The sequence below is a fragment of the Musca vetustissima genome, unplaced genomic scaffold (assembly GCF_032173495.1).
Source record: "Musca vetustissima isolate MV318-11 ecotype Yass unplaced genomic scaffold, APGP_CSIRO_Mvet_v1 utg12772, whole genome shotgun sequence".
NCBI classification, from domain to species: domain Eukaryota; kingdom Metazoa; phylum Arthropoda; class Insecta; order Diptera; family Muscidae; genus Musca; species Musca vetustissima.
Window position 1 is genome coordinate 86,219 of NW_026882418.1, and position 27,471 is coordinate 113,689.

Below are 27,471 nucleotides of genomic sequence, written 5' to 3' on the forward strand. Positions count from 1 at the left end.
GTTGTTAGATTTTATTTAATACGAAAGCAATCACAGCAACTGTTACTTTTTGGTTTTTCTTTCTTTTTTATTATCACACAAGAAATTCGTTTTGAAATATTCCACAAATTGATATTTTCATAATATTGACAAATTGCCGGCGCTTAGTATTTATTACACTTCTGGTTCGTTGCTCATAATTTACGTATGTACAATTTTATTTCTATTACTTGTTTTTTGTTTTTGTAAGGCGGAACTTGAAAATGTCGATCAATAACAGCAACAACAACGATTGCGGCAATTTATCACACTTTGCGTCCAAATCAATTTTGTTTTATTGCGAACTGAAAATTCTGAACAGCAACTGCGGGCTCGATATTGATGGTTTTCAAATAAATTCGTAACGTCTTTAAATGAATTTTCTTTATTTCTTCGATGCGCGCCTCGTCATTGCCGTTCGTTACTGCCATCGAACAGTTGTTTTATCGCCGACGATCAGACAACGTTTGAATTTTTTTTATTTTTCGAAATGCAATATACACAAGCAATGAACACATTCTCACGGAGAGAGGAAGATAGAGAGAGAGAGAGAGTACAAATGAAGGAGTGTGAGTGACTCAGTTAGAGATATAAAAAAAATAAAGAAACCGGTTTGGTTACGGTTAACCACATAATGAATATTTAAAACTTCAATGAGATCTTTTTTGAATTTTCAAAAGGTCTACTCTAGGGACCCATCTACAGTTCTTCTTTTGACAGAGGACCTTCAAGAATTTCGACAAAATACCTTCTACAAGTCTTTTATAAATTAAAAAATATCTACAAATCTTCCATAGGTAAAAAACATTCTATAGGTACTCTAAAAAGAGTGTATTTTTCAGGTCTTCTGTAAATAGAAGAACTTCTGAAGGTTTTCTATAAACAGAATACCTTTTCTGTAAATAGAAGAACTTCTAAAGGTTTTCTTTGAAAAGAATACCTTCAAAATTTTTACTTTCAGAAGACCTCTAAAAAAATCCTTCAGAATACCTTTAGAAGACAGAAACCCTTCTAAAGGTAGAAGACTTCAGAATACATTTTGAAAGTCTTCCGTAGTCAGTATACCTTTTAAAAATCTTCTGTAGACCAAAGATTTTAAAGTCTTCTACAGAGAGAATGTCTTATATACAAAAGACCTCCTTCTGAACGAATTCTATGGACAAAGACCTTCTGAAGATCATCTTCATCTCTTCTACAGACAGAAAAAAATCAAACGGAAGATATTATTTATTTTTTGACGGAAGGCCTTCTGTAGGTATATGGTTCTATAGGTTTTATTTTATCCTGCCAGTTCTTTAGTGAACGTGGGAATTAATAAAACATGTCAAAATTTATTAATCAACCTAGACACCAATATCGAACTTTTTGGTACGATTTAGTACCTTTGTTCTCTTATTAGATGCATTTCCAAAACTATCTCCATAAATTTGGTACCGTTTGGACCCTTGTAGTGCTTATTTCCAAAACTAATTCCACATTTCATAATGCGAGCTAATTGGTTTAGGTTTCCAGTTATATCGGTTCGCCCAAAATTCAAATTTAATACCATTCTGTACACATAAGTACGAATTTCTAAAACTTTTTGCATATCTCAATTCTACACTCCAACATCTGAAAAATTTTATCAAATTTAATTAGTACCATTTAGTGAAAACACATAAATAACCCACCTACACCTTAACAGTGATCCTAACTCCAAATGTCGGCATTCCAGGCCTATCGGTTCACCCAATGTTCAAATTGTTCCAAATTTCGTACCATTTAGTACACATTAGTACGAATTTTCAAAACTTTCTACATACCCTAATCCTACATCCAAACAGTCATACTATCTCCAAATTTGAGGATTTCAGCCATATAGGTTCACTCTAAATTCAAGTTGTACTAAATATTGTACGATTTAGTAGTTTTTCGTAAGAATAAAAGTAGTACTTTTCAAATACTTATATTTCGAATTTCACTTTAACTTCTATCCTCCACTTCATCAATGATCCTCATTCTAAATTTAGGATTTCTAGCTCTACCGGTTCGCCAAATACAAATGGTACCATATTTTGTACTTTTTAACACTTTTCGTACCGTTCTTTTACTAATTTCCAAAACCCCAGCCTTATCTGATACTTTCGGATTAAGAGTGACATTTACCCCAAATTTTGTTAAGTCAGTCAGACAGTAAGTCATTTACTTTGCTTCTGTATTTAGTTCTGTAATCTGGTTTCATGTTATCAAACCGAATATTTTGATCACCGCTCTAAATTTTCCCTTACACACTTTTGTTGTTAAAAGATCATCTACCTTTAACTCGATCTCTGCCTCTCTTTACTTTAGGACGCTCCATAACAAACAGCCAGTATTTAGGCTCTCTTCTCACTCCACTTCTCTATCATCCGCAGTTAATGCGTTATTATTGTTATTTTTTGTTTGTGTATTTGGATTTTACACTTTTTATCAGTTTATTTTGCCCGGTATAAGGAGATAACAGTCGGTTTGTTGGCACAACGTACACACATGGGTGGTGTATCTGTGGTGCATGGGGTTGGGGTGTGATGGTGGCGGTTACGGTTCTGGTGGCTGATTACGTTCCTAGTGTTAGTTAGTATTTAGTTATAGTATAAAGCTCACAATAGAAATACAGATAGTGGTTGCAAACGAAAGTAATGCAGTCTCGAGTTATTGAATTGTGATAAGATACTACATGCAGGAGTTGGGGGCGGGGAGCATAGTTCTTCTAGTGTGGGTGCGAAGACCAGAGTAAGAAAATTAAGGCATATATGTTAAGTATTTTTTTTTTATTTATTATATTTTGAAAGTACATATTAAGATATTCTCACTTCAGTTTAGATGTACAATAATAATTAGTGTGTATGTAGGAAAGTGTTGTGTTGTTTTGCATAAACTTCTCTTATTTACTCTACTCAAATAGCTAAGTGAATTTATTTTTATAGAAATATTAATGGTATGGCATTGACCGATCAAGTGCTAATTAAAATAACAGCATTTGTACATTGGAACTTAAAATTGTTTTTTATTACTTGATGACTAATAGTTGTGACATTCATGTCTGTACTTATGTATATTTTCACTAAATGCCAATCGAAATAGGGAAATTTCTCAAGTAAAATAAATTGAACTGGTCTGAAGGAATAGAGTGGAGTAGAGCAGTATTAACATCCCCTGTTTTAGGTATCAATTACAGAAGGTTTAATCCTTATTCCAATTCAATTAATATTTTCATGTTTTTTTAATTTGATTTATTTAATTATAGTGCAAGGCCAGAAATAAAATTTTTTGGCAAAAAGTCTATATCAGGTAGCGCCAATAAAATTTTATATATTTGAAATTTAGGGACTTTGAGATTTACAAAAACTAACAATATTCACTTAGGTTTCGGGGTAGGCCCCACATAAACAGATCCCCCATTATTTGTTAGTTTGGGCACATTTTTCAACCAAATTGGCTAAAATTCAAATTTAATTAAGGTATGTCATAGTTTTGGAACCATAATACATAAAATACGATTTCATCCTATATTTATTTCAAATACTGCCAAAAAATATTATTTGGAATCACTTTATTTGATTTTCAAAATCTGTTTCCGCATTTGTAATTAGTGGCCATAGCACTACAAAACCTGTTCTAAAACAATTTGATTAATTCAATTTAAAAAAAATCACTGCCGTCCTCGATTCACCCCTTATATTTTTGGTTTTTCTTGCAGAATCGTATTTATTTCATAAACCCACTGCTGGTCAAAAAATGGGATCTCTGGCCCATAGTGTGATGGGTATTGAAAATTGTTTTTCCCCTTAAAATTTAAATTTATAGAAATACATTCTGAAAGTCGCGAAATTTTTTTCCATAATCATAGAACAATTTTCTCTTCACAGATTTAATGCAACTATCCTAAATACGATATAAACAAAATTTGACATCGCTACATCCTCGCTTTCGGGAGATACAGTACATTCTTTCTGAAAAATAAAAGTCCAATATCATGAAAACCAAAAGCAAAATCGACGGTAAAATCATTTGAAATTATTCTCTACGATTTAAATAATTTGGACTGCATACACAAATTAGTACTGTACACATATTTGCACTCTTCTCTATATTGAAAAGCGCATAACTTTACCAAAAAATTTAATTTTTTAGATTTTTCTCTTGATATGGCTAGTCCATAATTTGGTCTTGACATATGAAATCCAAGGAATTTATATCTGCCAACTGTATATTAAATATAAGCTCTAAAAATTTTTTTTTGCCTGTGTGCAACATTGGGCCACAAAGGGTTAAATATCAATATAATATTGTTTTGTGGTCAAAATCCAATCGGTATCGTTCTTTTCGAATTTAATTGAAAAAAAGCAGTAGAAAATATAGTTTTACATTTGCCAAAAAGACCCCTTCAATGAGTCAGCCGAGGGTTAAAGTTTTATACCAAAATATTATTCGATATTTTAGCAGTAATATTGCCGAAGACACTATATACCTAGAATTCAAGGATTTCAAGAAATCATAATTTGAAAATTATCAAAATTCTTGAAAAGGGGAAATATTCCCGCCCCCTTTAATGTTACCCCCACGTAAACATTCAAAACGTCGATACACCTGTCTTCTTTTTTAGCCCCTCTTTATTACATTTCGTGGCAGACGGTCGTAATTTTTTTCGCTGATCATCCATACAGAAATTAAAGGAAATTAAAAGTTAATTCTATAAAAAAGTGTAAAATATCGTGCACTAATTAATTACTCCTAAAATAATTGTAAAATCAAATTGTTTTCCGATGATAGTCATTACAAAAATAGTATTTCTTCGTTTGGTACACCAATGACGCAGCAATTGTTTGTCTTTTCTTTGCCGTTAACATCGTATGTGTGTGTGTAGTGAGAGAATATTTGCATTGCATTGTTGTTGATCTTTCGGTTGGTTGGTTGTTGTTGCGTTTCATGGCAATTCGTTTCGTTCAATGTCGTTAATATTGGCAGCACTGTTCTCTCCTAATTGGCTCTTCCTTCAGTTCTAATTTGATTTCACAACGGACGGCCGCGAAATGTTTTCGTTCATCGTTTAATTGCAATATTAAAGGAAATATACATTGAAACGTTATAAAAAGTGTAAAATATAGTGTAATTAATTAAATTATATTAAAATAATAGTTAAATTAAAGTGTTTTCCTACGAAAATCATCGAATAGTGTGTTTTTCCTTTTTTTGGCAATGCAGTGACTCAGCAATTGTTGGCCTTTTCTTTGCCATTTGAGCTCGTATGTGTGTGTAGTAAGAGAATGAATGCTTTGAATTGTTGTTGTTTAGTGCATTTCGGTAATCTTCTTTCGGTCGGTTGTTGTTGCGTTCCATTGCAATGCGGTTCGTTGAATGTTGTTAGCATATCGGTCGGTCGCTCGCTCAAGTGTCAAAGAGTATGCTGGTGGTTTTTTTGGAGAACACAGAGGGGAGTCTCATCTCTCATTTACTTTTGTTATTGTTTTGGGGACATGGGCAGTGTGAACAGATATTAGTGTTGTGATGGATAGGTAAGTTTGTTTACAAAATATGTAGTGTAGTGACTAAATAAGTAAACGTTTACATTGGCGGTGGGCGATTTTATTGGTAATTTATTTCTGATTAATGAAATCTATTTACATGATATTAATCGAATAAATTGAATATACAATTTTTAATATTTTATTGCCTACGTAAATTTAAATCAAATATTAATTGGGAAGAACTTTTCCCGGCACATTTAGATAAAGTTCTTATTTCAACTGTAAATGGCAATAAGTATTTCCGTTTGAAGCGATATGTATTTTCCGCCTTAAAATATGCTTTAATTGTTTATGACTATGTTTTAATAAAATGATCGTTTCCAAGTGTTGTCAATTAAACTCTTTCCGATTAATGCATCAAATTATAAAATGTATATTTATTGGACTCTGAAGAATGTAGAGGACCCTTTTTTATAGCCAATTTAAAAAAATTTAATTTTTTTTCAGAATTTGTATCTTCATTTTAACAAGGCATTTAAAACAACACATTTAACACATATTTTCATAAAGCTTAATATTAGTTTAATGCGTTTCTTGATTTTAAATATTTCGAAAATTGTATTAATATTTTTAAAGGTTCCGTATCCAGGTGTGCAAAGGCCCCTTTAGAAAATATTTCCTGATTTAGAACTCATATTTGATTTATGTATATTAAAAGCAACGAGCGTAACAGTATAGTTGGACGGGGCCGACCATGTGATACACTACACAACTACCACGACAATCTTACTTTCTGTGGTTCTAAATTCTGAGCCTGGCAATATTTCCCGATATTTGCATGCTCTTCACCGAATATACAGTGGTGGTCACAGAATTAAAACATTTACTGTGGTAAACATTTTTTGATCAGCCCTCGATTCGTTTGAAGTATTTTTGAAAATTTTTTAATTCAGAACACTTCGATATACTGCACTTAAGAGATTTAGTGTGAAAATGGATAATTATTGCATGCAATTTTTTCCATAAATAACGGTTTTTATGAAAATACATCGACTTTGAAGTGGCCATATAATTAAAACATTGTGTGATTTTTTACTTTACTGCATTTTTTGAAAATATTTTTAAAAAAAAACTCTTTAATTTAGTTGAATTATTAGTTTACTAAGCACTGAAAAAATCATTTACTGATAAAAATTTTTGAAAAAAATGTGTAAAATCTATCAAAATTGCCAATAATTTGTACAGTACACCTTACATTCAGAAAATAACCTTTATTATAGAAAATAAAGGTCCGAATGCAGAAATTGCTAGAATAAGTAGAAAACAATAAATTATTCTCAAATTAAATAAATATTTGAAATAAAAACTGAAAAAATAGGAATTAACCTAAAAGAACGACTCAATTTCGATAGCCTTTATTGAAGAAGGCCGGAATATTTTTGCAGTATGTGAGGAAATATCGATTGATATTGGCATTTATTATACCAAATCGATTGTTCGAGTAGTACAGAATATATTTTATCAAAAAATATATCAGTCACACCAGAACGAACAGAGATCAACGCCTATGTTGACGAGAAAACGTTTCTGGTACACAGCAGCATGTTTGATGGTCAACTCTTGACCCTTAAAATGTATTGAACATGACAATATTTTTCCAAAATAATATTTTTTGAATAGAATAATGCCCATTTAATCTATTTTAGCCTAAAAGAAAGAAAAAATATTCAATTTGACAAATATTTAAAGTCTTGTGTTGAGCATTAAAAATGCAGCTGTGTGGCAGAAACTTTTACTCGTCAACATAGGCGTTGATCTCTGTTCTTTCTGTTGTGACTTGTATATTTTTTGATAAAATATATTCTGTACTACTCGAACAATCGATTTGGTATAATAAATGCCAATATTAATCGATATTTCCTCACATACTGCAAAAATATTCCGGCCTTCTTCAATAAAGGCTATCGAAATTGAGTCGTTCTTTTATGTTAATTACTATTTTTTCAGTTTTTATTTCAAATATTTATTTATTTTGAGAATAATTTATTGTTTTCTACTAATTCTAGCAATTTCTGGTGCATTCGGACCTTTATTTTCTATAATAAGGGTTATTTTCTGAATGTAAGGTGTACTGTACAAATTATTGGCAATTTTGAAAGATTTTACAATTTTTTCAAAAAATTTTATCAGTAAATGATTTTATCGGTGCTTAGTTTACGTATTTTAACTAAATTAAAGAGCTTTTTTAAAAATATTTTCCAAAAATGAAGTAAAGTAAAATATTACACAATGTTTTAATTATATGGCCACTTCAAAGTCGACGTATTTTCATAAAAACCGTTATTTATGGAAAAATTGCATGCAATAATTTTCCATTTTCACACTAAATCTCTTAAGTGCAGTATATCGAAGTGTTCTGAATTAAAAAAATTTCAAAAATACTTCAAACGAATCGAGGGCTGATCAAAAAATGTTAACCACAGTAAATGTTTTAATTCTGTGACCACCACTGTAGGTCAACAGCTCCACTTCGAAATACTGACATATTTCCAAATCTTATTTAAATATTGACACCATAAAATAAAAATTTGGTCTCTAGGTTTTGGTTGATTTGACCCTCGCAATATTGACCGATCATCATCTAAAATATCATTCTAAGTATTTGGTCAGATCTCCTTCACCGTGTAAAATATGTGATGTTCTGCATATATTAAAGGTCTTTAGAGAAAAAAGAAAATCTGACAAACATAAAGTTTCCGGTTCATTGCACCTCGTAGAAATCAAAGTCAAAATTATCACCAAAAATTATGGACGTCGTCCTTGACCATAACCGGAACTTCATGTAAAATTTCAAAACTTCATGTAAAATTTCAAAACTTCATGTAAAATTTCAAAACGATCCGTGCGATCGTTTGATTTGCCTTCAAATCAAAGTACGTAGATACCTTTTATTAACTTAGTATAACTCCCACATCCGAGTATATACAACAACATAATTGGTATCAATTTCAAGGTCAACCACTCCTCTAGGATATACTGTCAACTTCTCGGGTCTATGTCCATAAGGAGTAAATAACTACGCCCCAGAATTCAAATTGTGTGTAATTTTTCACACAAAAGTCTATGTCCATTTGCCCGATCTTCATCAAAACTTCCATGCTTATTCTTTGGCCAGATTCCCATCCTGGTGTAACATTTCGTGTTGTTCGAATCTCGAGCGACAAGAAAAAAATAAGTTTTTGGTCTATTTCAACCCTTAAACATTAAACGGTCTTTACAAAAAAAAAAAAAAAAAAAATGGCCAATCCGTGCAAAATTTCGTGGCGATTGGTACATAACTGTTTATTTTTTGTATTATCTTTTTATATTTGCTGATTTTCTGTACAAGATTTCGAGAATTTTTTATAATTATTTTGCAGTATATTCATAAAAATGTTTAACAAGAATGAATTATTCATTCCCTATCATAATCTTCAAAATTAAATATGCCTCTGTTATGATAGAATGGAAATAGGTCCTTCAATACAGAAACTAGCAATGGATTTGCATAGGCACGACGACGAAATTCCTCACCAATTGCATCGCCCCGGGAAAATGTATGGATATTTGAATCCTTATCACTGGGTAACATAATGCCAGGCAAATGATTGAAACAGGCAAAGAAGGCTGCAAGAGACAACATAAATTAAATTCTATCTAAATTCAAATACGATTTTATACCATACCATAAAATGAATTCTTCTTATCAAACATATCACAGTGTAGATCACGTAATGTGGGTATGCGTTTCTTGTAGCCCAGCACTTTCAAGCATTCCACCAAACGTTTATGATATATTGCCACAAAGTGATCAAATTCTTTTATACGAATATCGGCACTTGGTGATATTGTAATAAAAAAGAGTAAATCTTCGGCTGGGCTACCCCATTTACAGATTTGAAAATCGAGTGGAAGAGTTTCATTGATTTCACCATTTGGTAAGTAGTTGAACATAATATTGCTGGACCAAAAATCGCCATGACACAGGACATTAAAAGAATTTGTGGATTGTTGTAGGGTGGCTGCAGCACATTTTTGGTATTGATCGCAGGTGGGCTGGAAAAAAGCGACAAAAATATATCTTTTTATTAAAATATGATGTTATATAATTTATAATTGTCCTTACAAATTTCTTAATGTATTCCTCAACATTCTCCAAGCCCCATGCAGCCATGGCCTTTTTATACGCTTCCACTTTTATGCTATAGGTAGTCTTTAAAAAATCATCACTCTGACGATTGTCAACAAAACCGTATTGAAAATCTTCGGGATAAGGTCCATGTTTTTCTTCATACACGGCACTGGCAGCATGTAACTCTGCTAACTTTTTTAAAATACAAGTCATATGTTGCATATCACAACCTTGCAAACGATCGATGTTTTTAAAATTACGCTCTTTCAAATCTTCAAAAAGGAAATTTATTAGATTGCCTTTTTTCTCAGTGTAGAGACATTTCGGTGATAGTTGTATATTCCATCCCACAGCTTTGTAAAGTTCTTCAAATGCTGGCAAATATTTGCCGTACATTTCCATTTCTTTGGGGAATAGAGATAATTTATTGATTATTGAACCGCCTTTTTCTTCTTCCAACATTGTCTTGAAAATATATGTTTTCGGTTTGATGGAGCCATCTGAAAGGAGCAAAAGAGGATTTATAGGATTAATATTTATAAAAAAACTATAAATTACAAAAAGAGGCTGGAGACTACAACATAAAAAACGAGCGGGACCTCTGAAAGAATATTATTTAATATTAAATATATTTGACAATTTCTACATCTTGAACGTCATTATGTTTTTCATTTTTTGATAGAGCCCTTAATCTTTATATCAGTTTATTTGGTTTAAAATATTTTTATATTTACCAAAATTACATTCCACATTACAAAGAATTTATTTTAGTTAAATTTACAACTAAAATGTTTAATTTTTACGATTCTCTTCTATTATTATTGTACTTCAAACAAAGCAATTCAATATTCTTTATTGCAAACAACTGTTTATATTGTTCTTCTTCGAAAACAAAACAATAACTAATAAAATTACAATTTGAAGCCAAGGTCAAGTTCAAAACCCACACACTCGCTCTCGCACAAACCAACCAACCTTTCATTTCCAAACCCATATGCAGCCGCAACATGACCGATGTAAAATTTTCACCCGGCGGTATTGCCGCAGTCGGTGTGAATTTTTTCACAGCCACCATTTCTGGTTCATCTTTCTGCACAATATCACGAAAATATTCAGCATTTATCCATTCAGGTATATGCAGATTTTCATTTGGATTGACTATTTCGATATTTTCACTCATTTTGTTTTTTTTCCTTCAGTTCACAAGGTGAATGGACGTTAGTTTCCCGCGATCTGTGTAAAGCGACTGTTTAACTGCAACTGAAATTAATTTCGTTTGAAAAATAGACAAAATAGAAAACGCGTTTACTGACCTACACAGTGTAGTGTAGTTGGACGACGATCGTGTAGATTACTCACGTCCACATTGTGAGCCTAAAACTTAAATTCTCAACTTTGAAGAGTAAAACTATTTAGAATTCTCAGAATGAGTACGCACAAAATTAGATATCTAAATGGCAGGGGTTTATGTTCTGCAAAGCTCTTAGCTTAGGAGATAATTTTTGGCTGTTTATTTTTGTACAACAATTAATTACTTGCACAGTGGGGCATAAAATAAAAATTTAGTTTAATTTACTAACGTTTTTGTGTTTTGATAATTACTACAAATAGTTTTTAATTTTAAATTAATCTTTTAAAAAAAAAAAAAAAACAATTTTGAGAATATCATAATGGCAATTCTTACCTTCTTTCATTTTTGGCATTTCATATTTGTCGAGCAATAACACTTTCCCTTATTTGTGTTCTTATCGAAAATGTTTGCAACTCATTAATCAAAATATTTTGTTATCTATTCATATTGAATACTTAAATTTACGTGACTAAACTTTGTATTACGAAATTTTGGTCATTTTTATGATATGATGAAATCTTGCGATAATTTGAAATTTGAAATCTCTATAGACGATCTAGTGAGAGTCTCTATTTACGACCCGAAGAGAGTCTACAGACGAGTTGAGAAAACTCGTTATTGGCCATCAGAAGGGAGTATTTATAGACAAGCTGAGGGGAACTTTTATATACGAGCTTAAGAAATTCTTTATAGACGACATAAACGGAGTTTTATAGACGAGCTGAAGGGAGTCTCTATAGATGAGATGAAGGGAGTCTCTATAGACGAGCTGAAGGGAAGAATCTCTATAGACGAGCTGAAGGGAGTCTCTCTCTATAGAAAACCATAATGGAGCCTTTATTGGAGAGGGAAAGGGAATCTCAGCAGACGAGATGAATAGTTTCTCTATAGATGGGAATCCTTATCATTATAAAGGATCAATTTATGGGAGCAGAATCTTTTCATTTCTCATTTTTGTATTCGTAAAAATTTATTTTAAAAAATTATTTTTATGGTAAATAGTTTTGGTAGTCCTGAGTAGTTTCCTGCAGATTCCAAGTCCTCGTCTTAATCCTCATCATAGTCTTCGAAATTGAACAGGCCACGTTGTACATAGAATTTAAAAATATCCTTTATGACAGCAACAAAACGAGGATTCGTATAGGTTTTCATACGCAGCCTTTCACCCACATCATCGGGACTGGAAAAATTTTCAATATTTGCATCCTTATCGGAAGGCAGCAGGACAACCGGCAAATGGTTGATACAGGCAAAGAAAGCTACAGAAAAAAACAATTCTTTCTTAAACATTATCACATATTGTTAAATAATAAGGACTTACCATAGAAGGTATTATTTTTATCGTACATAGCTTGTTGCAATTCTCTTAGAGAAGGCAATGGCTTTTTGTAACCCAACTTCTTGAGGCATTCCAGCAAACGTCCATGATAAATGGCCACAAAATTATCAAATTCTTTAAGACGAATATCGGCAGCCGCTGATATGGTTATGAAGAACAATAAATCTTCAGCCGGACTACCCCATTTGCAGAGTTGGAAATCAACCATTAGGGCTTCGTGGATTTCCTTATTCTCCGTATACGAGAACATCATATTGCTAGACCAAAAGTCACCATGGGTAAGAACATTGAACTTATTGCGTTCATGTTTCAGTGTGGCCAGGGCACATTTCCAAAATTGATCATAAGTGGGCTGGGAAAAAATGAAAATATTTCTCTCGCACACACATAAAAATCTCAAAAGGTGTAGGTGCTAAATAAAAACCATGGGAAATTTACTTACATATTTCTTGATATACTCTTCGGCATTTTCCATACCCCACTGGGCCATTGCCTTTTTATAGGGAGCCGTATTGGTATCATGTACCGTTTTTAGGAAACCCGGACCATGACGTGGATCTGCAAAAGCATATTTAAAATCTTCTCCATATGGACCATTTCTTTCCTCATACACTGCACTGGCAGCATGAAATTCAGCCAATTTCCGCAGAACACACCGCATATGTTCCATATCACATCCTTCTAATCGATCTAAATTTTTGAAATTTTTACATCCCAAATCTTCAAATAGGAAATTGATTCGATTATCCTTTTTCTCGGTAAGCAAACATTTCGGAGCAAATTGAATATTCCAACCAACATGTTTATAAAGTTCCTCAAATGCTGGCAGATAGGTGCTGTACATTTTCATTTCTTTGGGGAACAGAGACATGTCTTTGATCACTTTTCCTCCTTTCTCTTCGTCCAGCATTGTTTTGAAAATGTAAGTTTTGTGTTTCGTGGAGCCATCTGAAAAGTGGAACCGATGTTTTATTTTATTTCTATTAAAAAAAATAGACGATTTCAAGGGAATCTTTATAGAGGAGTTGAAGGAATCACTTGTAATGGAGTCTTTTACGGCGAGTTGAAGGAGTTTCTATAGACCACCTAAAGAAAGTCTCTATAGACGAGCTAAAGGGAGTCTCTATGGACGAGCAGAAGGTAGCCTCTATGGATGATCTAAAGGAATTTTCAATAGATGAGCTAAAGGGAGTCTCTATATACGAGCTGAAAACAGTCTCTATGGGCGAGCAGAAAATGAGTCTCTATAGAATCTTCAGCAGGAATATCAGAATGTTTATAGACGAGGCGGATTATTTATATACGAAGTGAAGGCAATATCGGTAGAGAGTATTCGAACAGCTAAAATATCGGGTATTTTTATTGACGGGATTATAGCAGTTGAAGATTTTTATTTGTCAGGGAATCTTTATAAGGGAGCTGATGGAGTTTTTGCTTTATAGACGGAGTCAGAGCGTATCTATAAATGAAGGGATGAAAGGATTTCCTACAGACAAGTCTTTATAGACCACCGAAAGGCAACATTTTCTGTGGTGTGGTTCCAATGTCGTATTTCAAAAATAATCTTTAAAATTTTATAATCTTTTTTTTTCGTTTTTACCCACCTTTCATTTCCAAATCAAAGTGTAGCCGTAACATAACCGATGTAAAATTTTCACCCGGTGGTATGGCTGCAGTGGGTGTGAATTTTTTAATTTCTACTAAATCTGTTTCATCTTTCGCCACGATATCCTTAAAATAATCCACATTTATCCATGATGGGATAGCCAAATCTTCATTTGGATTTGCGATGTTCGAATCATTATTTGGTGGCATTTTGGCAATATACTTTTTTTCAAATAAAAATAATAATTAAGAGCAACAATATGCAATTCGAATTGAATAAGCGAAATCGAATAAAGTAGAATACCGCTCGACGGACGATAACAGACTAAATTTTGTTAAAAAAACAACTTTGCCAAAAACAAAATGTCATTGAGTAATTCGAATATTATTTTGGTATGAGTGTCGCATTATTTCAGAATGCATTATTACTTTTTACTTTTTTATTGTTAATCTTTTTTTGGGGGAAAGATTAATATGTATTTTATTTAGACAATTAAAAATTATTAACACAATGATATGACAATATATATTAAAAAAGAACATTTGGATTGTCAATTTAATTAGCATTAAATTAAAAAAAATGTATTTTTTAGTGAAGTGTTGATATAATCGGTTCCTGGGATTGTAAAGGGATTTTTGCAAATCTCTTGTTGTTGAAAATAATATAATTAAGAAGGAGGAGTAGTAATGTTAAATAATATACAAATTTATCATACATTGCAAATTTTTTATTAATTAAAATGCATTGTTGAACTTATCATGTTCTTGTCAATATTTGACTATTGGAAAATTTTAAATATATTCGATAATCATGTCTGGTTGTCGTATATTTGTTATAATTTCAACCCATATTAGAGTCCACGACACTTAATATTATTTTGAAATATATTGAATTTAATTGTATATTATAATTTTTTTAGTGATTGCTTTCGAATTTGTACTCAAAGGAGACTCTGCTGGTTACTTCAAGTATAGAAACAAATTTGAAGCAGGGCATTGTCTTGAAAATAACTTCGTTAAGTTTGAACGAATTTTTATAAAAAGTCGTTAACTTCGAATGAATTTATATAATATCGATAAAAATAGCAATTGTATTGTGGATTCATCGGTCTATGACGACAATTTTCTAAAATCCACGAATTATAAATATTTTTTTTTACATTTAACATATTTTTTTCTTGTTTTCTACATGCATGGATTGTTTAAAAATCCTATAAAGAATTGTTCTAAGGATATTAAGTAAGAAAAAAGATGCTTTTCTACTGGCTTTCCAATGTATGTGCATGTTTTACATTTAAAATAAATTACGGAAATTTTTTTCTGGATATGCCCCATTTCTTTCCTCATTGACAGCACTTGCGGAATGAAATTCAGCAAATTTTTCAAACACTCTCTTCATGTGTTCGTGTATCACAACGTTCGGGATTTTTAAAATTTCTTTCCTTTAAATCTTCAAATATGATGTTATTGCGATTGCTTTTTATTTCGGTGTGTAAACATTTTGGTGTTAATTGTAGAGTTGCTCAAAGGTTGGCAAATGCTTTCCATACTTTAAGGTCCCTAGGGAAATCCTATTAAGTACCTCAAGTAAGGAATTAAAAAAAAGTGTTTCTATTGGCTTTCCAATGTATGTACATGTTTTATTTTAGAAATAAATTTTCCAAAGCTACAGACCTGAATTTGTACACCGATCGTTATACCTTAAACGAGCAGAATCGATCTATCCTTTATGGACAAATTGCCACAACAATTAACTTTTAGGTTCAGTTTTGACCAAAGAGGACCGATATAGTTTTTGGACGGTTCAAAAGTAGGAAATGAAATGTGTAAACAACATTACCTTTAGTTGTTTTTCGACTTGTTGTTCTTTATTTTTCAAATGTTTCTTCCTCTAAGAGATAGACCACATATATTCCCATGGATACCCGACAACACACGTCTTTAGAGACTCAATTCAATTTTGGCCGGAATAAGGATCTGCCCTCGTATTTATTTACAAATAACAATTTTTATGTCAATGAAACTGATTTTTTTTACTTTAAAACACATGAATTTATTTTTCTTAACCAAATACAAATTTTTGCAATCCATGTCTTGTGTTATCTGCAACACAAATTTATTATAGGGTGTATAATCTGAATACAAGTGACTTTGAGATAAGGCTGAACTTGAATTTGTATACGAATGAAAAAAGCATTTACGAAATATTTGGTTCATATTTTAATTTAAATGAAATGAATCATGAGTGTAGTGACTGCGATAATTAGACTTTGCTTTTGTTTACGAAGTACTTACCAATCTCAAAGTAGAAAAAAATTAAAATGTCAATGGCTGGAATTACATATTGCTCATTTGCTGCAAGACTGGCATAAATCAAAAAAATCGATTTTGCAGAAAATGTTTACCATGTTGTTTAACAAAATTTCTTTCTACTGCCGCAAAAATTATTTCTAAAGTGACCCGTTAAGTTTACGGCGTAAACGGTCATGCAAGCATGACATGCATTTTGTGGTGTTATTGAAATTTGTATGTATGTGTCACACCTACGATGCATAAAGCAAAATCAAAAATTTTTGATTTTTCGCATGAATGACGTTCGATTTTGACGTGTGTGCGGTGCAGGCATCATCCATATTCTCATATGTGACGTTTTTTTTCAAAGGGAATGGCTGTAAACAGATGTCGGATACTGCGAAAAAATTTTATAGAGTTGTTGGAAGTATGCCAGTCGGTCTCAGCCCCTTTTTTCGGCATTTTCTCCATTTTGTAAGCACAAGGACAAAATCAAGGACATTGTCTGCACAACACGAAATGCAAATGCAAAATGAATGCATGAACCGTGTGCGCTGAAGCTTCATGCACACGTATACGATTTTGATGTCATGCATGCATGATCGTCTACGGCCCACTTAATAAAAGAAAAATAAGAAGAAGCATAACCATGCTCAGCTGGCTGTTGACATAACAAATGCTTCTTCTTATTACATGATATCTAGACAAGTAGTTGAACATATGGAGATATGTCGACACAATGGTAGACAAAAGCGATACAACACTCGACATTTCTTTCAGGGTTTTTCTAAAAAATCAAACATTTAAACATGTTTTAATGGATAAAATTAATTTCTTAATAAATATCAATAATTTATTAACCTTAAAACAAAGATTTGTACACCAAGACCTTAATACCGTTTTATTAGTAAAAATATTTACTTTCATTTTTTGGTAATGTGTTCTACAGAAAAATATTTCATTTTAAATAAATCAACATTTTATTTCCGTCAAATTTTTTATTGCTGTAAGGGGAGAAATCTCCAGATGGAAAAATCACCCTTTATTATATTTTTATTAATTTTATTATTTATGCTGAATAATTTATGCGGAATAAGTCAAACTCTGGCAATATTCGTCTACAGGATGCTTGCTGTTGTAGCCTTAAGGCTTCCAAAGTCTAGCATATATTTTATTTTATTTAGTTTTTTCAAAATAAAACACTTTGTTTTCAATCCAAACCTTTATTATTCGCAGCTCGATCGCAATAGAACGATGCAACATCATTTCTGTGACCAGCTAACCATTAGTCAAATCAATTACATCGTATAGAACTTAACTTAAAATTGTAGCATAATCATTACACGAGAGCATAATTTGCATAAAAAAAAAAACAGATAAGCAGTTACCTTATCATCAACAATTTATTAAGACAAATATGTATTTCGCATTTAGGACCGGGTATTCAATTCTTGCTCTTAAATATTTATTTATTAAAATGTAAAGAAATAAAGAATATTTATGTTAATTACATAGCCATACAACTATATTTGAATATTCTTTGATTTAATTTTCAAATATTGGTTTAAAATTAGCCATATATTATATATTTGTAAGAATAAAGGTTTCATTTAATTTGGAAAAAGTTTAAAATTATTTGTAAAAGGTTATATTTCAAGTGGAAAAGGTTTCATTTAATTTGGAAAAGGTTTCATTTAATGTGGAAATGCTATATATGGGGGCTATATCTAAATCTGAACCGATTTTCAGGAAACTTAACACACATCATTTTGGACCTAATTCATTATGCTCAGCCAAAGTTCGTGCAAATCGAATGATATTTAGGGACTTTGGTGGACCATTTACAATAAATCGGACGAAGATATATATGGGAGCTATATCAAAATCTAAACCGATTTTCAGGAAACTTAACACACATAATTCTATACTTAATTCATTACGCTGTGCCAAATTTCGGGCAAATCGATAGATATATAGGGACTTTGGTGCACCATTTACATTAAATCGGACAAAAATATATATGGGAGCTATATCTAAATCTGAACCGATTTTCAGGAAACTTAACACACATCATTCTATACCTAATTCATAACGCTATGCCAAATTGCATCCAAATCGGATAATAAATGCGACCTGTACTTTGTTCAAAAAAATACATGGACGGACGGACAGACGGACATGCGTAAATCGACTTAGAAAGTGATTATATGCATCTTCTCAAAAGGAACCATGTGTATATCTCGTTTCCTTTTGCCTGTTACAAACATATGCACAAAGACATAATACCCTGTACCACAGTGTGGTGAAGGGTATACAAAAAAAAAAAACAAGTAAATTGTTAAACTCCTCTCAGTAACTGCAGTAATATATTTTGAATACACCCTGTTTAGCATTGACACCCACCACTAGTTGTTGTTATTCGTATCTGATAGATGTCGCTCAACTCACAGATGCAAATATAAAATATCGACCCTGCATTACAATTGTGAATAACAATCAATAGATGGCGGCACCGTTAACTGTTATACTGTTATAAATCTGTTATACTATTAATTTTCATCAAATTTTTTTCCAAAATTAATGATTTTTGATTATTTTTTTGATTTTGTTGATCGATTTCCGCGAAAATTGGATGGAAAAACAAAAAAAACAATGTTTTTTGTTCACGGATAAAAAAATTTTCCGCGAAAAATTTTATTATCCGTAAATATAGTCAAGACACCAACCTTATCCAACCTTATCCACCATGCTGCAGTGGTGTTGTGTGTGTATGTGGTGAATTGCCGTGGTGCATGTGTATGTGGGCCATTCCTCCACCCACTGCAGCAATATGCTTGCTGTGTTGATTGACGTTGATGATGATGATGATGCTGGTGCTGATGAGAGTTTATATTTTAAATTGCCACTTTTGAAGCTGTCAATATTTGACAATTTGAAACTATGACATACTAACAATGGAACAGATATTTGTGGATCAAATGAAAATAACATCTCTTATTGCAAACTCCTAGGATTTATATTATGCGTAAGCTATAAACATTTCCCAATCCAAAAAATAAAATAATAAAACAACCAATTAGAATTACAGTGATGATGATGATGTGGAATGATATATAATTTTTATTTTCATGATAATTTCAAATATAAAGTGAAAATGGACAATTTCTTGCTTATATGTGTAAATTTTATATTTCTTTTAAAAATACATTGTGTATGTTTGTTTGTTTTTGATCAATTACATATCGATCTTGTAAAGAGATTGTATAATGATATAATAAATATGTATATTGTTGATTACAAGCAGAGAGTTATTGGGTAAATATTGGTTTACAATTTTAATTCGTTTGTTTTTGTAATATTTCTGTTACATATTGGAATTTATTTAATATTTTTTAGCTTATTTTTATAATATTGTATATAATTTTGCAATTTCAATGCCTTAGTTGTCTCATTTAAAATACTATATATATTTTTTTTTAATTACAAAAATAAAAATTAATATTTCAAATGAAAGAATAGGCATTTTGTTACATCTATTACATGATTTCTTTCTTATATATGACTTATTGTTATAAAGGAGATACAGAGTGTAATTACAATAATTTAGTTTGTACTATAGTGGAAATTTCCTTTTTGCATATGTAAAATAATATTTAAAAATGTTTTTTTTTTGTTCAATATTGTATTTTGCTTTCGTTTTTTATTTTTGTGTTTTTACAGTTGGCTTTGCATAAAAATATAGAAATTGTTTTTGTTGTTTTTTTTTTTTTTTGGTTTGGTTTGCACATTTTGTGCTTGGTCTGGTTTTTGTTTTTATAATCACAATAATTTTCCATGTGATTGCTTTCAAATCGATTTGTTTTCTTGCTTTCATGACTAAAACTAATTTCAAGGGTTAGTTAAATGGCTTTTAGTTTTTCAATTTTCACCCTCCCCCATTCCCCCAATATTTTTTAATGTTTTTTGTTTGTTTGTTCGATACACCAGCAATTACACTAGGTATCCCCTCTTTTGGGACAAAAACTATGACGATGACGAGGGCATTGCTGCTATTCAAAGGACATTTTATGTCCATTGACTTACAAACACATACTTAGATGGGTGTATGTGCGTAAGTGCGTTTAGTATAGTTTATATGTAAATATGTTTTTACAATATTTTCTTGCGGTTTGGGGGTCGAGCCAGAAGTTATTATCAAGAGTCCAAGAAAAGGGCAATCTCTTTAAAGATCTACTCCGTCCACAACTGAAACGGTTAGTTGTACAGTGTGAGAAAATTTGTATTGGTTTGAAATTGAATGATTTCAAATGTATTATTGAAAAAATGGAGAGTTCTTCAAAAACTTTAAAAGAACGATTTATTTAGAATTTGGTATCCTTTTATTTAATTAGAAAATATTTTTGAAAAGATGTTTTTAATGGTGGATATAGATTTTTTTATATTTTGATCAAATAGGAATTAATTTAAAAAAAATGTTATTTAAATTGTTATAAAAAATGATAGTTAATATTTTTCCAGTTCCTTTTTTTGAGAGAAAATAAATACAATAAAGATTTTTTTTTCAAAAATGATTTGGATTTGAAAATATTAGGGATTTGTTATATGATTGGTGAAATTAAAAATTTGTCATTGCTGGAATTTTTTATTTTTAAAAGTAGTTTTTTAATAGGTTTTAACAACCATTTTAACCTTACCGTTACGTGGAAGTGCCTGCGTAACGTCATCATCAGTCATATTTGGCTGATGCAGGTTTTATGGATGTGAATTAGTGCGGAAAATGTTTCCTGTCAATTTCAGTGAAAATTCTTCATAATTATTGAGATTCAACTGATCGATAATTTTGTTTAAAAATTGCCTACATCAGTAGGATCGGAAGAGTCGTATCTGAATCATGGTATTTGCGAACAGGGCTTCTGATATACCAATAGACATTTTTGCAGGTTATTAGGTCGATTTGGGTATATGGAATTGATGTTCCTTAAATTTCGTAACACAAGGGCAAATTAATGGGAAAATTTTAATTTTGTTTCTTGAAAATCAAAATTTTGCTTCATTCCTGATTGTGTTCTAGCACAGTTTTTTTAGAAATTTGGTTTTTGACTTTTTCATTTAAAATATGGGCAATATAAAAGACCATCCTCGCCGCTTGAAATTAAAATCATAATGTTGTTCAGATTGAATCGCTATAAGAAATTTTAAAAATTGTTTAGATTTCCAATTTGATATAATCAAAAGGAGTAAAATTCTGGAACTTCTGTTTTTTTTTTATTTTTTTTTTTAATTTTGGTAGTTTTGGAACACATTTTTGAATGCAATTCAAATTTTTGTTTTCTTAATCTTCAAAACAGCATCACTGCCAAGGTGCTCAATTTCTGGGTAATTTTTGGCGGGTTATTTGGGATTTTGAATTTTAATTTTTGATCTTAATAAAATGCTACTTTTAAAGTTTATCTGAAAATGGTTATTTTCGTTAAAAGGAATTTTTCTTTTTGGATTCGTTTCGGCTTTAGGTTAAATAAAATTCAGTACTTTCTTTTCAGGTTTTATTTTCCAATACTTCGAATGTCTTTGACAGTCATCTTTAGGGAAATTCTATTTGGAAATTTCTTTTCAATTAAAATTTGAATAAGATTAGGAATTTTGAAAAATAAATGTATTCTTATTGATTTTTATTAAAATTTGAATTTTTTAATTTTTAATCTTTGTGCATATGTTTGTAACAGGCAAAAATAATCGAGATTTTTTTTTATTATTTCTTTGTGTGAATTTGAATTATTATTTTTGGCACAGGTCACTTAATTGGCCCAAGGACGAAACCTATTGAAATTGGAGAAAATCGGTCCACGTTTAGGCATAGCTCCCATATAAGGGTACCCCAAAATTTTCGGTATTTTGAGGTTCTTGAGCGCGTTTTTTAACCGAATTTGCTGAAATTTGGTACTTTGTGTTCTTATTGGGTAGCAAATCTCCTTACCAAAAATTAAAAATAAATGTCAATTTTTTCGGATAGCCCCCATATAAATTTTCGGTATTTTTGAATTGGGCTTGTGAATTCTCTGAAATTTTGTACATTGGGTTCTTATTGGGTACCAAATTACTCCACTAAAAATTATAAAAATAGGTCTAGTTTTTCTGGTAGTCCCCATATAACGGTACCCCAAATTTTTGGTATTTTGGGGGTTCTGATCGTATTTTTTAACCAAATTGACTGTAATTTAGTACGTCGAGTTCTTATTAGGTAGCACATCTCTACACTATAAATATTGGTCAATTTTTTCTGGTAGCCCCCAGGTTTTGAGGTTGTTGAACCAATTTTTTTTTTCTGGCACAGGATATTATGTTTTTGTGCATATGTTTGTAGCAGGCAGAAGGAAACGAGACTGACACATACGACTTCTGTTAGGATTCATTTCTTGAATATACTCAAAGTGGTGAAGGGTATCATATAGTCGGCCCCGTCCGACTTTACTACTTTCCTTACTGGTTTTATTATTTCTTTGTGCGAATTTGAATTATTATTTTTAAGTAACTGGGTCTGAAAATGAATCATACAAGTCTGCCTTAGTTTTCTGAGCATTTTCTATGGTTTTTTTTGTTAAAAATTGACTTTTGTGTGAATGTTGATTTCCAATCAATTTATTATGGAAAACGAAAATTTATCCAAAGGACCTTTTTTAAAACAGCATCATTTCCAAGAATGTAGATTTTCTATGAATTTTGATTTCAAATTAAAAACATGTTTTTTCTATGAATTTTGTAATATTTAAATGGTAAATTTATTATTTTTTTATATTTCAATAGTTGAAAATTATTAAAGTTTTTGAAACTATTTAAAAGAGTTAATGAAATTTTGAGTTAGACTCTTTTTTTGTTGTTTTTTGAATTTTAACATAATAATACAGAATTTAAATGTTATTGCTCAATCAATGCAATTTTAAAGGCTTCTATTTTTCCAATAAAAATATTGTTTTAATGAAATTTTTTTTAGGACATTATATATATCCCAATAGAAAATTTCTTATTTTTTACTTTTGAGTCTAAAGAAAATTATGAGTGTCCTCAAAAGGATATTCTCGAATCGACATTTGAGTATAAAAAATGTGGTTTTTGTTTTTTTACCTTTGTATGAATTTGAGCATAGTTGTAAGTTATCCTTTTCAAAATCACACCTAATTTGGTTTCGTTTTAATTTTTTGCAAGCTCAATTGCAGACGGGGTTGTATAATTTTTTAGGCGTGGATTTTTGATGTAAAGAATATTTTTAACGAAATTTCTTGAAATATTACAAATATATATTTTTTTAATTAATAAATAAAATTTGTTATTTTTTTGTTATTGGATTAAAATTGAAAAAGAGGAAATCTAAAAAGTTAAAAATAAATATTGACAATACACAAATATAAACATCATCTATGTGAAGCGCATTTTATGTTGGTAATGATTTTTAATAGGATGTTGTATCTGGTCAAAAGGTTCTTTATCACTGTAGCTACAAAGTGGATAAATGTAATAAACAATATTTATTGCGGCGTATATAAGATATCAAAAATACAAAAAAAAAGAAAAATCTGTGTTAACTTAATGATTTAATTCAAATTTTTATTAATTAATTCATTGATTTTTGTGATATATATATTTTTTTGGGAGACTTAATTGTTAAAAAGTTTTTGAAGCGTAAAGTTATCTTTAGTTATTTTTGTATTTTAAATGGATTTTTGAGTTACTTATTGCTTCGCTTTATTTTTTCTGAAATTCAGAATTACTGCAGGTTAGCTGTTTGTGTATTGAATTGAATTAGAAATTTCGGATATTACTTTCCTGCGAAAACTCATAGATTAAAATGCTGTGATCATTGGTACAAAGTTGTAATTTGAAATTGGAAAAATATTTGAATTGCAAAAAATAAGTTTTTTTTATAGTTCAGCCTATATCAAGAAGTCATTAGCTCATTTGTTTTGTGGATAAAACAAACTTATACCTTTTTCTTGAAGGCTACACTTTTTTCCGAAGAAAGTAATTTGTTATTGAATTTGCTTTGTTACTTGAGTTTAGCCTATATCAGGAAGTCATCAGTTTATTACCTAAGTCATCTGTAAATTTCATTCCCGAAGGCTGATTCCAAATATCGGTATTGCAATGAACAATTTTTAAATATTAATATGTTTTTAAAGTTAGCCTATATCAGGAAGTCATTAGCGTTTTAGATCTGTGTAACTAAAAACTTCTTTCCCGAAGGCAGATTTTTTAGGATTGTAATTCATATTTTTTAATGTTTGTTTAAAATAATATATTTTATTTGCTCATTTGAAAACGACTTTTTATCCTAAATTCGTTAATTGTCTTTAGTTGCATTTCACTTATCTGAGTTTTGATTTTAGCTGCCTCAAGAGGTAATTTAGTTATAAAAAGTGGCAAATTTGATTGCATGTAGTAAAACTAGTTTCTGAAAATGTATTTGATATTGAAACAAACAAAAATACATTTTATAATTAAAAATAATTTTTCAGAACTATGACAAAATTTTAAGTTAAAAATAATAATATTGTAAAAAAATGTTTCAATAGTCTAGACTTAATGTCTCAAACGTTTAGAATGGTTTGAAAATTTATTTAATTATTATAAAATGATTTGCGTTTTATTATGAATATATAGAAAATTATATTCTGAATGCAACTATTCTCTATGTACACAATTTCTTGGCCACAATAGCAGTACTTTAATTTAGATTTTTGGTAAGTCATTGTGCAGCTAAAATCAATATTTCTAAATTCAATAAAAAATATTAAAAATTATATTTCAAATTTGGCAATTCTCACACTTTTATATACACAAAATTTGAATTTATATTTCGAGTTTTTTTATACAGCAATCATCAATATTTATGAGACAAGTAGAATATTTTGTAAACATATTGAACAATAATTTTTAATAAAAATGAAAGAGACCTTTAAAATTTTTTGAAGCGCATTTATAAAATGTTTATAGCACAGGATATAAAATGTGGTTTTCATTTTATGAATGAACTTTTATGTCATGCATGAGGCTTTATTTTTTTTATAGATAATAGATTTTATATATTTTGAAGTAGTTATATATTTGGGTAACTGGATATCAATGTGATGAAAAATATCCTCAGATGATCTGATCTGAATTGGATGGGTTTAATTTTATGTTCAAAGTAAAATAAATAAATCATCGAGATATAACAGCTGTCTTCATATAAATTTAAAATATTAATATTAAAATATTTTTTAAACCAGTAAATTTGTTGTAGTTTTATAATTTGGGTATTACGTGAAATATTGTCAAACGTCAAATATTGTCTTTGGAGGGGGTTTTTTGTGTTTGCAAATATTTAGTTTATTTCTTGTGTCTAATTATTTCAATATCAAATCGAAAAGTAAAAAATATTTTGTTGGAATTTATGAAAACTCATTATTTTTGTTTAATTAATTTAAGTTTGTATCCATTTGAGTTAAAAAATCTGAAAATATTTTTTGTTGTTATTAAAATATTTTGTTGAGTAATAACTATAAAATATTTTTTGTTGGTCGTCTGAAGCTTTTTTTTTATCTGAAATATTGTCTTAGATTTCTTTTAAACATCATTTTTTTTGGAAAACATGTCAAAATTATTTATTTTTACTTCAAATTAAATTTTTAGATAACAGCCTGTTTTTGAACGAATTCGAGTGACTTACGACAAAAATCCTTGGTTTTGAAAAATATGTCATTTAATTTTGTTTTGAATCAGAAAACATTTATAAACATAAATAAAAATTAATTCGTTCGTTTGGATTTTTACAAAACCAGGCTGTAAGTTTTACTTTTATGCTTAATTTTTTCACTTTTGATTTTGGACGGAAAATGTACTCTGAGGGTTTAGAATGAAATTTGGATTTACATAAAAAAATCCGATTAATAATATTTGCGTTGTATCCTGTCATAATAATTCAAGGTAGTCCCATTTGAAAATGAAAACCCCTTTTTAATATGTAACTTATACATCAATTTCAAATAAAATAAAAAATAAATTCCATTAAATAATGTCAACAAATTAAAAAAATATAATTTCTATGTTTTAGAGGCACTGAACTTCAAAATTTTAATAAATATTAATAATTTTGCAATATTTGCCACTGAACAAATGATGTGCGTACATTTCCAAGAAAATAAATTTCATTCAAATTTTTTAATTTTGAAAGCTGAATGTTGTCAAAATTAGATTTATGAACAATTGGACTGCATGAGACTACCATGTATAATTATGCCATTTTTAAATATTTTTAAAATAAATTTCAAAAAATTTTCTATAAACATATTTTTCAAAATGTTGGCTTTTTAAATTTTAGTTCGATTGTTTTACTAAGTTTTTTTTTAATTTGACAATTTCATTGTGTGTTGTTGTTAACATATTTGGCTGAATGCATTTTGTTGATTGATCTCTCTTAAATTGTATTTTCTTTAAAAGTTTTGCAAATTTTTTTTTAATTAATTTTGGTCTATAGTTATTTTTTATTACTTTATTTTTTCTCAGTGTATATCTTTTGGTAAAGCGTTCTTTTATATTTTCAGTTTACTTTGGAATACGGAAATGTCTTATAATCACATTTAAGATGATTTGTTTTTTCTTTTCTCAAATTAATATTTTCAAAGAAGTTGATTTCTTAAAAGCAGTAGGCAAGGTTTTAGTTGTAAATATGGCAAACTTTCTCAAAAGACTTGAACCTTTGGCCAAAAAGAAGTAGTAAAAGAAACAAAAAACCTTATGGGACGTACTGGATGTGGTTGGAAAATGTAAATCTTTGCCAAGTTATAATTGTGGTGGTGGTAGTGGTCATAGCTGCCATTGACTCAGACAGTACCATTCAATTGGGTTATGCTTCAATTAATTTGGGAGGCTGTTCTGTTTGATTATGTTGTGACGATGATGTCGAGGATGTTCTTCTTTTATGTCTTATCCTGGCGTTTGTTTTTTTTTTTCTTATACACAGATTTGTCTGCAAGTGTGTGTGAATGGACAATTTTGTTGGTATGGGGCCGCCCGCCGCCTGTCTATATTGATGATAGCAATTATTTTTCAAATTTTGTCAGTTGAATGAATTTTGGATTGTCAATGGTGGTGGTGGATTCTTACCCCATGAAATTTGTAGATGAAAGGATGAATTTTTGTTTCTGCGGGTGGAGTATTCTTTTCATTTTGATATTTT

General features: G+C 30.2%; 2 protein-coding genes across 2 annotated transcripts; both read right to left on the reverse strand.

Moving 5' to 3' along the window:
* Positions 1-8,958: 8,958 nt before the first annotated feature.
* LOC133328773 (uncharacterized) lies at positions 8,959-10,868 on the reverse strand. The gene is made up of 4 exons (XM_061537319.1): positions 10,651-10,868; positions 9,670-10,175; positions 9,230-9,599; positions 8,959-9,170 (listed from the first exon to the last, which is right to left on the reverse strand). Exons 1-4 carry the CDS (start codon positions 10,853-10,855, stop codon positions 8,959-8,961), a joined length of 1,293 nt encoding a protein of 430 aa, XP_061393303.1. The 5' UTR covers positions 10,856-10,868.
* A 1,205-nt stretch (positions 10,869-12,073) lies between these two features.
* On the reverse strand, positions 12,074-14,180 carry LOC133328774 (uncharacterized). The gene is made up of 4 exons (XM_061537320.1): positions 13,970-14,180; positions 12,808-13,313; positions 12,348-12,717; positions 12,074-12,285 (listed from the first exon to the last, which is right to left on the reverse strand). The coding sequence occupies exons 1-4, from the start codon at positions 14,178-14,180 to the stop codon at positions 12,074-12,076; spliced, it is 1,299 nt and encodes a 432-aa protein (XP_061393304.1).
* Positions 14,181-27,471: the final 13,291 nt, after the last annotated feature.

Excerpts from the sequence above, each read along its gene's own strand:
- LOC133328774 (XM_061537320.1), bottom strand. The coding sequence starts at position 14,180 with ATGCCACCAAATAATGATTCGAACATCGCAAATCCAAATGAAGATTTG. Across the intron at positions 13,314-13,969 it reads CTTTGATTTGGAAATGAAAG|ATGGCTCCACGAAACACAAA; the intron begins GTGGGTAAAAAC and ends TCCACTTTTCAG. Across the intron at positions 12,286-12,347 it reads TAAAAATAATACCTTCTATG|CTTTCTTTGCCTGTATCAAC; the intron begins GTAAGTCCTTAT and ends TTTTTTCTGTAG.
- LOC133328773 (XM_061537319.1), bottom strand. The coding sequence starts at position 10,855 with ATGAGTGAAAATATCGAAATAGTCAATCCAAATGAAAATCTGCATATA. Across the intron at positions 10,176-10,650 it reads TATGGGTTTGGAAATGAAAG|ATGGCTCCATCAAACCGAAA; the intron begins GTTGGTTGGTTT and ends TGCTCCTTTCAG. Across the intron at positions 9,600-9,669 it reads AGGAATACATTAAGAAATTT|CCCACCTGCGATCAATACCA; the intron begins GTAAGGACAATT and ends GCTTTTTTCCAG.